This window comes from Aulonocara sp. 'chitande type north' Nkhata Bay, linkage group LG3 (assembly GCF_057382095.1).
Source record: "Aulonocara sp. 'chitande type north' Nkhata Bay isolate Kocher_YH1m ecotype deep benthic linkage group LG3, A_spYH_male_GT1.1, whole genome shotgun sequence".
NCBI classification, from domain to species: domain Eukaryota; kingdom Metazoa; phylum Chordata; class Actinopteri; order Cichliformes; family Cichlidae; genus Aulonocara; species Aulonocara sp. 'chitande type north' Nkhata Bay.
Window position 1 is genome coordinate 24,120,170 of NC_141346.1, and position 17,444 is coordinate 24,137,613.

General features: G+C 38.3%; 2 protein-coding genes and 1 long non-coding RNA gene across 4 annotated transcripts; all 3 read left to right on the forward strand.

Moving 5' to 3' along the window:
• The first annotated feature begins 2,503 nt into the window (after positions 1–2,503).
• On the forward strand, positions 2,504–3,889 carry LOC147334692 (uncharacterized). The gene is made up of 6 exons (XR_015128596.1): positions 2,504–2,557; positions 2,776–2,941; positions 3,036–3,278; positions 3,366–3,449; positions 3,558–3,623; positions 3,780–3,889. It is a non-coding gene; the product is annotated as an uncharacterized LOC147334692 (long non-coding RNA).
• A 786-nt stretch (positions 3,890–4,675) lies between these two features.
• Positions 4,676–5,731, forward strand: LOC147334693 (uncharacterized). The gene is made up of 6 exons (XM_086287399.1): positions 4,676–4,736; positions 4,829–4,879; positions 4,968–5,012; positions 5,097–5,161; positions 5,238–5,346; positions 5,462–5,731. The coding sequence occupies exons 2-6, from the start codon at positions 4,871–4,873 to the stop codon at positions 5,729–5,731; spliced, it is 498 nt and encodes a 165-aa protein (XP_086143525.1). The 5' UTR covers positions 4,676–4,736; positions 4,829–4,870.
• Positions 5,732–9,101: 3,370 nt separating this feature from the next.
• LOC147334694 (type-2 ice-structuring protein-like) lies at positions 9,102–16,228 on the forward strand. 2 transcript variants are annotated; one of them, XM_086273856.1, is made up of 8 exons: positions 9,102–9,210; positions 9,317–9,448; positions 13,875–13,950; positions 14,110–14,145; positions 14,569–14,687; positions 14,794–14,913; positions 15,606–15,714; positions 15,852–16,228. In XM_086273856.1, exons 2-8 carry the CDS (start codon positions 9,440–9,442, stop codon positions 15,932–15,934), a joined length of 552 nt encoding a protein of 183 aa, XP_086129982.1. In that variant the 5' UTR covers positions 9,102–9,210; positions 9,317–9,439; the 3' UTR covers positions 15,935–16,228. The 2 variants fall into 2 exon arrangements, with proteins under 2 accessions (XP_086129982.1, XP_086129991.1); XM_086273865.1 differs by having other exon boundaries at positions 9,124–9,238.
• Positions 16,229–17,444: the final 1,216 nt, after the last annotated feature.

A 17,444-nucleotide genomic window follows, 5' to 3' on the forward strand; every position in this document is an offset into this window, starting at 1 on the left:
CAAATGTCCCCTGTTTAATTTGTTAAAGAGATCAGTCAAGTCAAAAAACTCTCCAACAATCTTATTATCCTATGCTCTGTCAAGGCCAGGAGGTCTGTCCGTGCTTTGGAGGGTCGGGCCCATTTGACATCCTCCCTGGCTCCTGTTATGAATGGCCCTTATTTCTTGCCTGGATGTCTGGACCGGGGTTTTGTGGTCTGGTCTAATTTGGGGCTGGTTAACTTGGGTGATCTGTTTAGAGGCCGGACCCTTCTTTCCTTTCAGCAGCTTCAACAATGTTTTGGCCTTCAAATTTGGAATTTTTTAGATACCTGCAACTGAGGCACTTTATAATTAATGACACCACCCTATTGTTGGACCCTACTAGGTCCGCAGTGGAGGATGCTTTGTCCTCCCTGCAGTCTGGAAAATCCATCAGTTCCTTTTATAAGGTTCTTAACTCTAGCTCAGCCCCTCGCTTCCTGGCTGCTAAACAGGCCTGGGAAAGAAACCTATAGGCTGCTCAATAAATGTTCCAGACTGGCAGGAGATTTGGGCCTGTGCTTCTAAGATATCTGTCTGTAATCGGGCTAAATCAATTCAGTTAAAAATTGTTCATCGGGAATACATCACACCCTCTTTAAAAAGTAAAATAGATGTAAACTCCTCCCCTTTATGCTGGAAGTGTAATGTGGAGGAGGGTGATTTTATGCATTGTTTTTGGTCATGTGTGAAAATTCCATATGTCTGGTCTGATGTTGGAAAGGTGCTTTCAGTTATTTTCAACTCTGTTGTTCCTCTGGACCCTCTCTGTCTTATACTGGGAGTAATGGAAAATCTGGTTATCAAAGGCAAACACAAGAGACTGTTCCAGCTGTTATCTTTTGCGGCCAGGAAGAATATCGTGCGCCTCTGAGGCAGGCCAGCAATCCCAACGAAGAAATCCTGGCATATCATTGTTATGGACTGTATTCCCAATGAATATATAACTTGTATGCTCAACTCCACCTTGGACTCTTTCCACAGAACCTGGGACCCATATCTGAAATACGTTGGACCTGTACTTTCATCCTCCTTGTTGCGGGGCTTTCCAAACTGAATTAATTTGCCTGAATATTGGTCTTCTTGATTTGTTTTGATTCCTGGTGGGGTTGTGGTTTACCTCAACTGCCTTGTATGTGCCTCAGAACCTTGTATTGCCTGAGCTAAGTTCTGTTCTGGTTCTTGTGTACTTTTTCTTTTGTCATTGTCTGTTACTATGGAAAAAAATTCTAATAAAAATATTTTTAAAAAACCCCCAAAACAAAGCAAAGCAAAACAAAACAAAAAAACTTAAGTTTAGACATAGTTTTATAAGAGTTAAGGTTTCATCTCTAACTCAGCATTTTTAACCATAACTGCTTCAGTCAAGGCCTGAGCTCTCTCTCTCTCTCTCTCTCTCTCTCTCTGAGTAGATGTGGTGGATAAGTGAGTCTTGGAGCATGTTGCTCCATGGGCAAATTTCCTGAAACTTTTCTCTTTTTTGTGTGTGTACTAGTGATGTTCGATTTGTGAACGAATCATTCAATACTCGAGAATCACTTTACTGACTCGTGAATCATGGTTCACAAGCGCAACTGACTCACTGACTCACTGACTCATCCCTGTTGCTGTTATCAAACTAATTCCATTAGTAGAAATATATCTAGCTTATAATTAAAATTGTGGGGAAAAAACAACAGCCAGTTTCTTAACAAAAACATTTCTGCTCTGAACTGGAAGAAAAAACCCTGAGTAGAAGCTCACATCAAGACAATAGCTCCTCGGTTCACAGTAGCATCGCTCTGCTAACATGCTAACAGCACATTTGAGTTACTCACTCCCTCCCTTGCTGTGCTGAATCGTAGCGTAAGCGAATCACTCAGGACTCACTCACCCCCTCCCTCCTGGCTCACAGCTCAAACGAGTTGAATGAATCACTGACTCACTCACCCCCTCCCTTCCTGTGCTAAATCGTAGCATAGACGAATCACACACTCACCCCCTCCCGAGAAGGGTCTGGCTGCAGCCACTGTGGAGCTCCACAGTAACCGGATACACGTGACCTCCACACTAACCGGAAACGCGTGACCTCCACAGTAACCGGAAACACGTGACCTCCACAGTAGCCGTAAACACGCATGGATACCGTGGAAGTCTTGCAAGTTGATCGCAAAGGTTGGGACAGAGTCTTTCTTAAATAAATTTGCCGTTAGTGAGTTCATAATTCTAGGAATCATCTAGTTTTCTTACAATGATCATGTTGCCACTTTTTTTGCGTTACAACAACATTCCTTCTTATTTTAATGTTTTTTCATCGTGCTCCATGGCAGAGAAACACACAGATCAATATCTCATTGTCGGCATTGTCAAGCTGTCGTAGGTAAGTACATGTATTGTCTCATGACCAGAACGCTACCATTGTTTACATGTTAGATTTGTTCCTATCTCTGTGTGTATATTCTTTTCTTTGTGTACCTAGCCCCACAGGTGTGCAATAAACCCAGAGAAATCACTGAAACGGTGTTGAACCCAGCACCTTCAATGTCTGGTGACACTGGTAAAAGTTCTTATTTTGAATAGTGATTGTCATATATAGGTGAAATAATAATCTTGCATTCATTATCTTGTTGTAGTTGATGGCTCATAAACGAATTTGTTACATGCTGTTTCAAATGAATTTCCTTCTATAGATAGTGCTTATTTTTCTTGCATTTGTATGCATTTAGTATGCATTCTATGTAGTGTTTTGTCTGAAACCTGTTAAAATCCCTATAGAACCTCAGGAAAGAGTTGACAACAAGAAAGCCAATAGAAGGTCTCAACAGATGCAACTTTTCCTGACCTGTGTGGACCACCGTGCGAAGCTCTGACAAAGCCTGAGAACATTTTGGCCAGCCGTTCATTGTGGTGTTTTGTACCGCACCCTGGCCAACAACAGCTTGTATGTTAAAGTTTTCAGATGTCGCAAAGTGCAACTTTTAGTGCTTATCTGATTTTGTCATCCACAGTCTATGACACCTCTCTGTTTTTTTTAGCTCAACTATGTTCTGGACATCAGCAGACCCAAAGATGAGCTGATTGTTGAAACGTCTTCTGGATGCCTCACGCGGGCAGATTTTTGGACACTGGGTTTAAACAAACAAATGGAATCGACTGTAAGTATTATTTTTTCTATGAATATGAAATAATAAAGTGTACATTCATTTTTTTCATGATTTTTTCTGTTTCAGATTGGAAATGGCTGTTTTGAGCTTATCACTAAAATTGTTCAGTCAAAGGTACTGTATGTTGTATATGATGATTGTCAAGCTTTAATTTAAAGAGTTGTTGTTTTAAATGTTTTTTGTTTTTTTTTTACATTCTAGGGGATAAGCATTTACATCGAAAATCTGTATGTCACCCGGACTTGGCTTGCACCCTATGGCTGTGATCCATTGCAGTCCTTTCCTGTAAGTGTACCGTCCTTTAAAGAAACAAGCAAGTAATCAAAATGATTTTTTTTATAACTTTGGTGCAAGTTTATATACAGGATACTTAAAAATACAATTCTGTTTCAGACTGATGCTCAGAGGATGCACATCATAGTTCTCCCTCTCTGGACACCTGGTCATTTCCAGTTGTGTGTAAGTCTTGTTTTTTGACACATACAAACTGTTAGAATTTTGCTATGTGTCTGAGATGTATTCAAGCTTTTATGACGCAGTTTCAAAAGTCTTTGATTGTGATCGCTTGCAATGACATTGTTTTCAGGTTTGAAGTCATGGCTAACTGTCTTTTAGGTACTGAAGCCACCTAAAAGAGAAATCCTCTTTCTTGACCCATTATACACCAAGGCAGGATTTGGTGGCCAACAATATGTTTCACTTTTGAGGTCACATTTTTATAAGCATTTTTGGTTTGTCCCGGAGTTTTCAGGAACCTGTTAAGTGCATCCCAGATCATGTTCTGCTGATCTTGAGTGTTCACACATACAGTACACTCACATGCTTTTTTTATAAACTATATCAACAAGTTTCTGTGTGGAGTTTGCCTGTTCTCCCCGTGTTTGCGTGGGTTCCCTCCGGGTACTCCGGCTTCCTCCCACCGTCCAAAGACATGCAGCTTGTGGGGATACGTTAATTGGATAATCCAAATTGCCACTAGGTGTAACTGTGTGAATGAATGTGAGTGTGAATGGTTGTCTGTCTCTGTGTGTTGGCCCTGCGACAGACTGGCGACCTGTCCAGTCTGTCGCCCTATGACAGCTGGGATAGGCTCCAGTGCCCTCCGCGACCCTGAAAAGGATAAGCGGAAGCGAATGGATGGATGGATGGATATATCAGCATGATGCTTCAGCATTTTATTCTATTTCTCATCTTCACATTATGATCAAGTCAGTGATGCTGTCTTTAGATGACTTTCAGACATAAATAGGGTCTTCCAATGTTCTAGTTTAACATAAAACACCATTAAAAATTAGTTTATAAAATATGCCAACCTTAACTTAAAGCTGTAAATGCTTTATTTTGACCAACTGTGAGCATGTAACTGTACTTTTTCATTTTGTTATGCTGTTTTGTTGAGGTCGTGTTCCTAAGGCCTGTAGTTACAGTTGGTGCTATTAGCAATAAACATTTCACACCGATCAGCATGACATCTGTTAACTTGTGAATGTAACTGTCTTTTTAAAAAAAAGGTATCTTGCAGTGAAGATCATTCCCGGGCAGTGGTCAGAAAAAAAGAGCTTTGACTTGAAGGTATGTGCTAGTTTAAGTGTATGGTGAATGATATGAATTAGTCTTCTTTTAAGGGATTTTATTAACGAGCCTTTATTTTCAATGTAATACAGGGTTTTCCAAGCCAAGACTATGGAGTTGACTGTGGGATCTTCATGCTGATGGTAATTTTTCTCTTCTCTTCTTGAGATTCATACAGAAGCTAATTTAAGCTTCTAAAAAAATGACATTTTTATTTTTTCTTCCAAATAGTCTGCTCTGTACGTGGCACTGGATGCTTCATTTGACTATACTATAGTAAGTATTCTATTTACTTTCACAGCAATGGAGTCTTGAATCTTTTGAAAGTTGTTAAATATGTTTCATATTAATATTTTACAGTCAGACATGCCCTACTTGCGTAAATGGTGGTGCTTGCTGTTGATGGAGAACTTTGATCTCAGGAGGTATTTATATTTTGACTTCTGTTCTATGTTGTGTCAAAGTTTACACACCTTAACAATATCAACATTTTCTGTTAAGCTCTGGCAAGCTATTTGCACACTGGAGAGAGGAAGCCAAAGCTGTGCTTGAAGGACAACACGTGCCCATTTTCAGACTGAAAAAGCGCAAGTTCCAGGAAGTCAGGTCAGTATTCACTTTAACCAGTAGTGTAATTACATGTTTAGTGACATTTGAATAACTGTTAAAAAACTGTTCTGCAGCAGAGAAATAACTATGTTTTTGTCCCCATTTGCCTGACACAGGAGCCAGCAGTTGTTGAAGATCTGCGTCCTGCTGTGCAGTGGGTTGTCCAAAATAAGGCACTTTTCCGTGGACACGTAACAATGCCAAAATATCTGTCCTTAAATCAAGGGGACCAGCAGAGGGTCTTAAGAGACATGTCAGAGGAAGAAGACACTGGAGCAAGGGACTTGTTCCTCTTTGTTTTTCAGTTTGCAGAGGACATGGAGCTCTTTTTGAAAGCATGTGCTGATGAGCAGGGGCTAAGGGTCAGTGCTATGTTTGACATGTGATGGACAAATGAAGGCACTGGCTGTGTTTGTTTAATATGTCGTTGTTGTTGTTTTTTGTTTTGTTTTTGCATAGTACAAAATTCCAATTAAACTTATTTCAAAATGTTGTTCACTTGATTCTATGTCCATACTTATAATAAAGGATTACAGTGTAACAGCATTAAATGTAAATGTAACAGCATTTTTTTTAAACTTGTAATTTCAAAATAAAAAGCTTATTGTTGATATTAACAGTAAAGAATTGTAATCAATAATATTTTTATACATTTTAAACATTAACACTCTGGGCTCTATCCTGGCCATTTGTGGACACTTCACTTATTCTCTTTTTTTGACTACTGCACTGCAGTGGACCAAAAGAATGACACGGGTTTGATCTTAAGGATCTAATAGTTGTGTGTGTTGTGCATGACATTACCACACATATATGTATTTGCAAGATAGAGTAGAATAAATTATGACGCATGAAATATTACATAGGCTGCAGTGAATTTCTGTTGATACAGACTATTGAGCTTTGAGTTTCCCAGTCAAACTTAGCTTTGAAGCACCTGCTAAAAACACTTTTACTTTTGTACATTTCATAACAAGACACCATAGCCAAAATATTAACAAAATATATATTATTAAAAAATTCAAAGCTGCAGCACATACAGCAACAAACACCGTTAGTAAATGTGTCCTGGAGTTTATGCAGGTGCAGAAAGTGCTGCTGCTGTAAGTCAGCCTAACAGCTTCCAGATCACTTATTTTTCTGGAAAGATGGTAGGAAGGGCATCACTGCTCATTTCTACAGTCTCCCAGATCTTGGAATACAAGGCCTTTGTACCATGAAACCACTTCGCAGTACTAGGAGTCCACTAAAACCTATAAAGAGAGTGATCCTGGAAGAAATGGGGCAAACACTAGTGACCTCAACAATTGCAAGACAGCCTTTTCCCCGATGCTCAGATGGGGAAAAAAAGGAAGTTTCATGAAAACATTAGGACTTTATCACCGTTTTATCTGAAAAGTTAATGGTAATATATAACCTAACTGGCTATAAAGAGTAAAAAATTTAGATACAATTTTGATTTTGATGAAAAGGACTGGTGCTATTTTAAAGAGTCACATCGGTAAAAGTAGAAAAATGTTTTAAGAAATATACATTTTATAGCATTTTGTGAACATACACAAAAAGTGGCCATTTTTGGCAACAAACAAGCTGAGAGAGAGTTTTATATTTTTTGCTCTCCTTGAACAAAAATAATAGTGCATAATAATCAATGTTGATGTTAATCAATTAGATGTCCCAGACACTGCTATTAATAATACAGCAGTCCCTCGTTTATCGCTGGTGTTACGTTCTAAAAATAACCCGCGGTAGGTGAAATCCATGAAGTAGCCAACTTTATTTTTTACAATTATTATAGGTGTTAAGACTGTAAAACCCCTCACTACATGCTTTATACACTTATCTCAGACAGGCATGAACATTTTCACACTTTTCTCTTTTGTTTAAACACTCTTAGAGTTCAAATCTTCGTAGAAACATAAGTCCAGTATTATGGAATGAAACCAAAAGGTGCATTTGAGGGTGCAAAACATTTCGTCGGCATTGTTGTGTTTGTTTGGGAGAAAACTTACAAACATACAGTACAGCACTTCAGAGTTACACTGCTAGCGATCGAAGATTTATGTAAATTCGACAAGCTAAACGCATTCTGTACTGTACAGCAGGAGTCCCCAACCTTTTTTGCACCACAGACCACTTTAATGTCAGACAATATTTTCAGGGAACGACCTTTAAGGTGTCGCGGATAAATACAACAAAAGAATAAAAAAAAGAAACTGTGGTATTTTGTAAATATAATAATAAATGTGACTTGAGCTGTGCGCCAACAACAATGACAGTGACATCCTCCTCTCTGCTTCTTAATGCTCTCTGGTCGCTATGGTAACGCGTAAATAGTTCTTTCAAAATAAGACACACAACTACAACCATACATTTCACACCGGAGGATCAACTGTCGCGGAACGGTACCAAAGGACTCACGGACCGGGACCAGTCCGTGGGCCTATTAGGGACCGCTCCTGTACAGGAGACACTGGACTAGATTGATTGACAATGGTCTACAGCAATCAGAACGCACAACACGATGTACTGTAAAAAAAATAAATAAATAAATCAGCGAAACAGCAAGTGTCGCGGAAGGTGCGCCGCGTTATAGCGAGGGACCACTGTACACTTTTGGCCACGAACAATTTAGGGGATGGTGAATTTTTTTGAACAAACCCAGAGTGTTAAAAACCCCCACTTAAAACCATTTTTATTTCTCAGCAGCATCAATACTAACAAAAACGCAATTTAGTTTTCGCTGTCAAAGTCGATTTAACTGAAGTTACGTGTTTCCGGTTACTGTGGAGGTCACGTGTTTCCGGTTAGTGTGGAGGTCACGTGTATCCGGTTACTGTGGAGCTCCACAGTGGCTGCAGCCAGGTGCTCTTGCCCCTCCCTCCTGACTCACAGCTTCTTCTTCTTCTTGGTTGACAACCAATGTTAAGGCGCATTACCGCCCCCTGGCTCACAGCTCAGTGGACATTTAGATGAGAAAATATATATTTGACACATTTAAGAAAAATACTAATAAAATAAAATAAAAATATATAAATGTTCCCTTTAGATTTTTTTTTGCTCTTTTTTGCTCTATAAAATAGTTGTTTTCTTTTACAATCATTCATCTTAGCAGTAGGATTTACATGAAAAGAGAAACAAATTAAGTTTGAGTGAAAATATACGTTTTTGCACTCTCTGGTCAACTGACTCAGTGACTCAAATGACTCAAGAAACCCAATTCACTTTGGTGAGTGACTCATTAAAACTCGATTCAGTAAAATGAATCTAATTTACCATCACTATTGTGTACTGCCATTTTTTCTGTTGTTTTGATGTTTAGTGGTTGGTGTTACTTTTCTTGAAGCTATAGTCATCTGTAAAGTGGAAGAACACTGAGACTAAACAACAAAAATGTAAAGGGAAAAAAGTCTCAATCACAGAGACATGGTCAATCAGAGGTAGACAAAAAAATATGAGCAAATTTATGCTGTGAACCCGTAATATGAATCAGGCCAATGCTGCCTCAAAATGAGCCTTTCGTTTTAGCCTGGTGGATCTTGAGAAACTAAATTATGTAGAAAAGACACACAGGATAATGCTGCTGACTGGAAGAGGGAGTTTCCTGGAGAAATTTTCCTAGCGTCATCGCTGGAATCTGTATTTTATTTTCCAGTGCTTTCTCTCTTCTTTCTGTTGACACCCATTAAATAATTCCAGATCACATTTCAAAATCAGGGCTGGATTTGAAAAACTTTCAGTTGTATAAATGCGGCTGCTCAAATCTTAGACACAAAGAGACTGGCTACTTTAACTGTCTATAGGTCTGGGATCACATGTAAAACCTGCATGGAGAGCATTTTATAAAACCCCATTCACAAAAAAGGTTGGAGAGCTACAGTGGAGGATTTTAGGTGGTGCAGTGGCTGTAGATGCTTTTATTTCTGTTTTGATCCAAGTGTTGATGAGAACTGCATGTTCTGTCCTCTCAGAGAGAAGCTCTGTTCCACTGTTTCCTGGACTGAAGCTCATTCTAGTCTGTGTGTGGATCATTGCAGAGGCTGCTCCATTTATTTGGACAGTGTTTTTATCTACAGACGGTCATTCTGGGTCTCATGTCACAGGTCAGTCTCAAACCAGAGTCAAATTTTAACTATTGAAATTAAAAATTTTTATCAAAATTATATCAACAGAAAATAGAAAATAGAGCATTAATTGCATTGTGATGTTAAAATAATGTTGATCAGGATGATCAGAACTCTCATAAACATTGATTATCAATATTACTGTATGGTGAATAATCTGGAAAAATGTAAGAATATTTTTATTAAAATCTTATCATGTGTTTTGTAAAAAAAAAAAAAAAAAGAACTTGTCTTTGAGTTAGTGCTGTTTCATAACTGTTTCAGTGATGCCTGATCTCTCTCTCTCTCTGTTGACATGGTGGATGAGTGATTTTGTGAGTGTGATGCACCATGAGTGAACTGTCTGAAACTTTTCTCTCTCTTTTTTTTTGTGATTAATTGTTTTTAGAAAAACAAACATATAATCCATAATGTCAGTGAGTAAAAGTTAAGCAATGATCTAAAAACCAAGACAAGGAGATCTATGAGAAAAAAGACAACATTCAAAAAGAAAAATCTGGCCCATAAGAAGACAAGAAAAAATATGAAAGAAGGGGGAGATGAATGGACAGAGAGCAAGACATAAGGCATTTAACCACGTCCTTTGACCACGTATCCTATGGGGGGTGCTTTGGGAGTATGGGATCTCTCACCTGGTGCTATGATTGACTCTCTCCTTGTACAACTATTGTGAGAGCTTGGTCTGAATTGTCAGCAATAAGTCAGACTAGATCCCTGTGGGTGTTGGATTCTGCCAGGGTTGCCATTTGTCTCCAACTCTCTTCTTAGTTTTTATGAACAGAATTTCTAGGTGCAGCCTAGTGGCCGGAGGCTTCCACTTTGGTAGCCTCAGAATCTTATCTCTGCTTTTTGCAGATGATGTGGTTGTGTTTGGTTTGTCAGCTGTTGGCCTAAAGCTCACAGTGAAGTGATTTGCAGCCAAGTATGAAGTATGAGAAATGAAAATCAGGACCTCCAAATCTGAGGCCAGTGTCCTCAACCAGAAAATCCCAGAGTGTTGGCTCTGGGTCACCGATGTGTTGTTGCTCCAAGTGGAGATGTTTAAGTATCTTGGGGTCTTGTTCACAAGTAAAGGTTACGTACGTAGGTTACGTACGTTACGTATATTACGTATTTAAAATAAAAAATATGAGTAACTGTATTCCGCTACAGTTACCGTTTAAAAAGGTGGTATTTAGAATACAGTTACTTTGTTGAAATAAATGGATGTACGGCGGTAGTTTCCTGTTTCATATTGTGGCGGGCCAGGACTGTTTGGGTTTTGTTTGACAGCTATGTTCTGTTGTTCCAGGCAGCTGCGTTACGGTTGCCATGGTTACAGGGTGACGCTCTCTCTCTGCGCCTTTTTGTTGTTGTTGTTGTTGTGCTAAGCTAACAGGCAGAATGCTACAGGCATAGCTCTAAAGAATGTAGCCTCATAGGCAGTGTAGTCCGTGCTGCAGGGAGAATGGACTGCCATACCCGTTATGTGTCTGTGAGCGCGAGGAGGGAGAAAAAGGGGAGTGGAAAGGTACGAGCAGTCATCGAGCAAAAACGGGAGCTGGAAGCATGTAAATATAATAATAACCACTGCAGCCAAGAAGAGAGCCTGATGAGCCCAGTTGTAAGTAAGCTATTAAGACTCGACTGTACACCGTGTTCGTGTTTTCCTCCGAAAGAATAAGTTCAGTTGGAGCAGTCTTTCAACTCCTCTCTCTGTCTCTCACTAGCAAAGTTGACCCACACAACAAAGTAAATCTATTTTTCGGCTAGAAGCCCGACACGGAACCCGCCGTATTAGTCAGAGGTCCCTTTACTACGGTTCGGAGCCGCAGACCTTCAGTAATAGTAATAAATCACACAGCAATAGTACATTCATGTAGTTGTAAACAGCATTATAATGTATTAAGTATTCCAAAGTATTCAGAATAGTTACTCTCATTGAGTAACATAACAGAATACGTTATAAAATACATTTTGGGGCATGTATTCTGTAATCTGTAGTGGAATACATTTTAAAAGTAACCTTCCCAACACTGTCAGTAACAAGTAATCTCATATACCAGCTGAAGGACCTTTTTTGTCACATCACATCTTTGTTTCTCTACTTTTGTTGCAACACTACATGAGGAGTGACGTGAGAGGTCAACTCTTCTCAGAGTCTCTTGCTAAAAATATGAATTTGAATTGTTTTAAAAGATAAAAAACCAAGCTGAGCAAAGTTACTATGGAATCTTCTTCTCTGTGTGGCCTGTAAGGCTCAAGAGCATACACACGTTCCTTTATGTCTGACCATCTGACCATAACTGAATTTAGGAACAGGAACTACCACACCACTACTCTCTGCAGGTGTAAAAGGGCTGTGGCAGTGTGACAGGTTGAAGGACTACTGCATATAAAACTGTTCAGTTAATACAAATTCATATTAGTTAATGTAAAGACAAAAATAATGTAAATATGGTAAGAAAATGGTTAAGCGTTTATTATTTTTCATGTTATATTAATGGCTTTCATGTTATTTAAGAGAACTGCAATCTATACATCACTGATCAGCTAGTAAGCCTTTTCTGGGATCGATTAGTAGTGTCTCTGTTCTCCACTAGGGGCTTTTGTAGCATTCTCCTCACTGCAATAAACGACTGCATGAGAGACGCAAGTCATAATAACTCTCATGATTCTTTTCCCCCTTTTTTCAGGTAAAAGTGTTTAAAGGTTGATATATTTTCAATGTGTACACTGTTAAGATATCTAAGAGGTAACCCTTCATTGTTTTGTAAGCTTTAGAAGCATTATATTAGAGATTTGTGCACATGTACGTGGCGGTTTTGAGCCTCAGTTTTGTACTGTATAATGGCCATTAAGATAAAGGCAGGAGCTAAAAACGCCGCTATTGTCAACCATTTTATTAGGAAACCTGCTCAAGTATATGTATAGTAAGCACTTTAGTATTTCAGTTTATTATTTCGTGTTTTTCTTACACCATGTGACATTTAGCAGTACAGAATGTGAAAAGTTTCTGCTCATTTTCACTGCAATAAACGACTGCATGAGAGACGCAAGTCATAATCACTCTCGTGATTCTTTTCCCCCTGTTTTCAGGGGTGTAACAGCAGCAGACCTGTATTTATTAGGTGAACCAAAATGGATCGGTCATGAGTGGACCGAGGCAGGTAAAAGGGTTTAACAAAAAACAAGCCGCTTATTGAGGTTGAGAAAAACATGAAAAACAAGGGCAGAAGAGAACAAAGATTAAACTAAACTAAAACCTATACTGGGAAAAACTAAACTAAGATCAAAGCACAAGGAATGTGGGGAAAAACTTCAGAACAGGAACACGGAGAGACTGAGGACTTAAATGCAAAGAAGGGCAAAGATTAACAACAAAGATTAAACTAAAACCTATACTGGGAAAAACTAAACTAGACTGTCAAAATAAAACAGGAAACAGTGAGACAGACTATGACAACACGAGCATGACACAGGGGTCAAGGGCACACGAGTGAGAGGGGACACGAGAGAACATACATGAAAGAACAACACAAGAACGACGAGATACAGAAGACATGACAGATTCAGACAGAAAACGGGGAGTGACACAGTGATAAGAAAACATTGACCGGGAGTATAACCAACTTAACAGGAAAACCAGTGACTAAACTAAAAGACAAAAACTTAAACATTACAAATAAAGTTCAATCAGAAAAAACGTAAAAGACTCAAAATATTGGATCAAATGATCGTGGCAGTAGATTTGAGTAAATTGACACAGATATCATTATAATTGTGAGATAGTGTTTTGCTAAGTGTCAACATGATGAGGAAAGTCTGTCAATGACAAAGAGACGTTTCACTCAGGTTATTGTAGAAGACGGTTTTGAAAACACTCCCATATTACAGTAAATGTTGTGGCTTCATTTTTTTTACGACAATTATGGGTCCAAAAAGTCACAATGGGCTGCTCAAGAGCCGGCAACACATCATTGGCTGTTTTAAACAGGAGGGATATTTTATTATGCAATATTAGAACTCAAAACATGGTTAATAAGACTAATTGTTCTGTAGTTGTGTTCATAAAACCTCTGTTGAGGTTCAGTCAGTATGTGAAATTAAGTAAGTAGGAAATCAAATTAGGTGTGAGGCAATTATTCTGGTTTTGGTTGGAAAAGAAAGAAATGTGATGAAGGTTTGACAGGCATGACTGACAAATATATGTGTTAGTATTTTCAGTGTTACATTCCAGTTAAACATATATGTAACATTATATAAATGCTGGTGCTAGAGCAGCTCAGCATTCACAATTGGTGGTTGTAGTTTCTGGCTAATAATGAAAAGAAATAGAAAATATTCTACAAAAGGTATTCAATTGGTTTTCTTCTGTCCTGTTTTTAATGAATTGTTATTCATTTTGTATCTGTTTTGTTCAAAGATACTAAAAATCACCATGAAGCTGCTAACTGTGTCTGCACTTCTCTGTGCAATGGTGGCTCTAACCACGGCTGCTGGTGAGTATCATTGTATAATTTTTTATCATGTATATAATTTTAATGAAACATATAAATGAATAATACAATATACACCTTTCTTATAATTATCATATGCAGAAAATTGATGGTCAAAATCAATACTTTTGGTGGTAATTTGTCTGTGTCTTCACTGTGCAGAGGCCAGAGATGAAGTAGAGGGATTGATGCCCCCAGGTGAACAATATTTTCCAGATTTTCAATAATTATTGTCATCGTTAGCAGACAAAAAATCACCTCAATGTTTGTAACACAAAGGATGTTTTCAAGTGTCTGGCTGTTATAAAGGCCATACTTAACCCTTTAAGTACCACACCAAGAAAAAAAGCAATGGAAAAAGCCTTATGTGCTCAACCATTTGGTTGCATAAGCATAGGAAGCACATTCTGACCGACACACACTCTGTGATTATCATCAAGTGTAGCCGCCATTGTAGTATAGAGCCTTCATCACACCTGTACTCTGTCAATCACTTAACTTATGTTTCAGTGTCAAATCTTACTTGTGCAACTTTTCAGTTATTATTTGTATAATTATTAAACATAATACAAAATAAGATATCAGCCAGAGACACATGAACAGCTATTCATTTACTCCCAGCCAAGAGTCACGTGGTCAAGAGGTCCCCTCGTTCCCCTCGTTGTCCTGGTGGTTGGACTAAATACGGTCATCGCTGCTTTTTCTTTAATTCAACAGTCGCGAGTTGGGCTGATGCTGAGGTAACTTATTTGTATTGTCTTCAATACCCGATTAAACCACATCCTTTTAACTGTTACGTACTCATTATTTTTGAAAACCTCTGCTCGCTTTCTTTCTCCATTGAAGAAATCCTGCAAGTCCATGAGGGCACATCTTGCATCAGTTCGCAACATCAATGAGTACCGTGAGATTCAGAGGCTGACTGGCAAAAAAGAAAGTTGGATTGGAGGAACTGATGCATCAGAGGTATTTTGTTTATCATTTGTCAGGTGTAGGCATGAGAATTGATAAGAATTTAACTCTGATTTGATCATCCATTCTCTTATTGATTCTTATTGGGTTCTCCCTGGCTCTGCTTTGAAACTCACCACCATAGCTTAGCAGCATATCAGTGACAGTACATTTTTGAAAATGAATTGAATGCTGTGTGGTCAAATGTTTACGCCTGTTGAAGGTATTTCCTCTCTTTGTTGGGATCAGTGATTAATTAAAAAAAAACAATGTGTGTTGATTTATATCTAATGGTATCACTCTGAACATCACTGCTCTTTCATATGCATTCCCATATGGAAAGGATATATATAAATCTTATAAAGTTTGTATCTGTCTTGTATGAAACTTGTATGAAAAGCATACAAGAGTGAAAACAGATATAAGATCCCTTGAAAAATTATATAATGAAACTTGTATGTTTTGGATACTTACTAAAAAAATATATGAAAGTAATGAGAAAGTGGCCACTTTCATGAGTAAATCATATATAAATCATATATGTTTTTACTATTTCTTTTCCGTATGGGTTTGTAGGGCAACTAATGCAGGTACAGCAGCTTCAAGACTTCAAGCTGTGTGCTTAAAGTCAGATGATCTGCTAGGACTCTGAGTAGGCTCAACATTTTGGCCTGTCTGAACCAATAAGTCCAATTTCTTCCTTCTAGGAGGGTGAGTGGTTGTGGAGTGATGGGACCTGTTTTACCTATAAAAAGTGGTGCTTTAGAGAGCCCAATAATGATCGCAATCAGGACTGCCTTCAGATAAATCGTGGAGGTAAATTAGAACACAATTATTAATATGAATTATTAATGTGTGTGAATAGTTTCTGTGATCAAAGATACAACTAATAACAGCTTGTTAACAAGTGTTTGGGCTTTGATTTGTGTGATTTCTACTTTTGAACCTTTCAGTTTTCAAGTGCTGGGATGATATGTGGTGTGATGCTCATCTGCCATCTGTCTGCGCCAAGAACATCTCATCATTCTTGGGCTGACACTGGAGCATGAAAATCCCATAAAACACACACTGACGTATGATGGTGTTTGTGTTTTGCTCGCTCTTACTTCATTTCATTTTGGAGCATTATAGTTTTCCTCTCTCTGTCATAACAAAATGACCAGCCAACACAAACTGGGCTGTCTCTGAGGCGATCTTTAAAGCAGTCTTGTCTTTAATAAGAGCAGACTTGTTACCAAAGGACTGATTATGATTTTTTTTTTCTCTGCAGAGAAAACTTCTTATTTCCTCTTGTTTATTTTTTGCAACAATAAAGCTTCAAGCAAGCATGTCTCTGCATTATTTTTTGTTTGTTTGTTTGTTTTGAGGTGCATATAAAGTGCTGTGCCAAAGTTTTTAGCAGGTGTGAAAAAATGCTGTAAACAAAGAATGCTTTCAGACATATAAATGATTGTTTATTGGCCCCAAATGCCTTCTGTAGCAGGATAAAAACCCCAAACATACAGCCAAGGTAAATACTAAGAGAAAGATCACGTTTGTCCTCATTAGAATAGGGATGAAAGAAGATGTTTTTTCATAGATTTCAATACAAATTCAATAGAAATAATTACAATACAAATAAACCTTTCTATAGCTTACTGTGGGGCCTTCTCTGAGAGCACAGCAATTACTAAATGAAGCGGAATTTGTGAGCTTGTTCAACTCTTTTCATAATTTAGTAATTATATATAATTGATAAAGGGACGTGTACTTAGAATCACACACAGTTTGGATGACAGTAAGTTTATACCTAATTGAGTTTAAGAGGAAGAAACCTCCGGCAGAACCAGGCTCAGGGAGGGGTTGGTTGGATTAGGTGATGAAGACAGGACAAGGACATGCTGTGGAAGAGAGCTCAAGATTAATAACAAGTGTGATTCAGTGCAGAGAGGTTTATTAACACATAGTGAGTGAGAAAGGTGACTGAAGAAGAAACATTCAGTGAATCATGGGAATCCCCCGGCAGCCTACGTCTCTTCTATCTCTGACTAGCCTGGTTTTCTTCCTATTTATCTGAAATAACTTTCTTTGTTGTTTCTCTGTCTTTTTATGGCGCCTATAATGCTATTTTTTTTTACATCCGGCTTCGGTCCTTTACCTGGCATCACTCATTCTCTTTGGAGTTGGGAGTTCGCCTTGCATTTACCATACAGGCCATTCTATTTCTGGCATTTATTAATATTTCCATGCCAATAACATTCAGCTTTAAATGTCCTTCTGTACATGTCTTTTAAAATTCACCAGCTGCATTGGCGGTCCACCCTAGACTGGTTGCTTCTTTTTACAGATTAGTGACTGGTTCTCCAATAGTGGCTTTGTTTTAAACTCCAACAAGACTGAGGCCATGATTATAGCTAATTGTTGTGCACATTCAAGAGTCAGTCAAGTGATTGCTTCCTTTTTCTCATCTTCAAAGACCAGTGCTGGTGTAATATTTGATTTCTCGCTGAACTTCAACTCACATATAAAATTGATCTGAATAATCTTTCTTTCATTTAAAAAAACTA

Bases quoted from the DNA above. Each gene is read 5' to 3' on its own strand.
- LOC147334693 (XM_086287399.1), top strand. The intron at 5,162-5,237 runs GTATTTATATTT...TTTTCTGTTAAG, and splicing joins GAGAACTTTGATCTCAGGAG to CTCTGGCAAGCTATTTGCAC. The intron at 5,347-5,461 runs GTATTCACTTTA...TGCCTGACACAG, and splicing joins AGTTCCAGGAAGTCAGGTCA to GAGCCAGCAGTTGTTGAAGA.
- LOC147334694 (XM_086273856.1), top strand. The intron at 13,951-14,109 runs GTGAGTATCATT...TTCACTGTGCAG, and splicing joins GGCTCTAACCACGGCTGCTG to AGGCCAGAGATGAAGTAGAG. The intron at 14,914-15,605 runs GTATTTTGTTTA...TCTTCCTTCTAG, and splicing joins GAGGAACTGATGCATCAGAG to GAGGGTGAGTGGTTGTGGAG.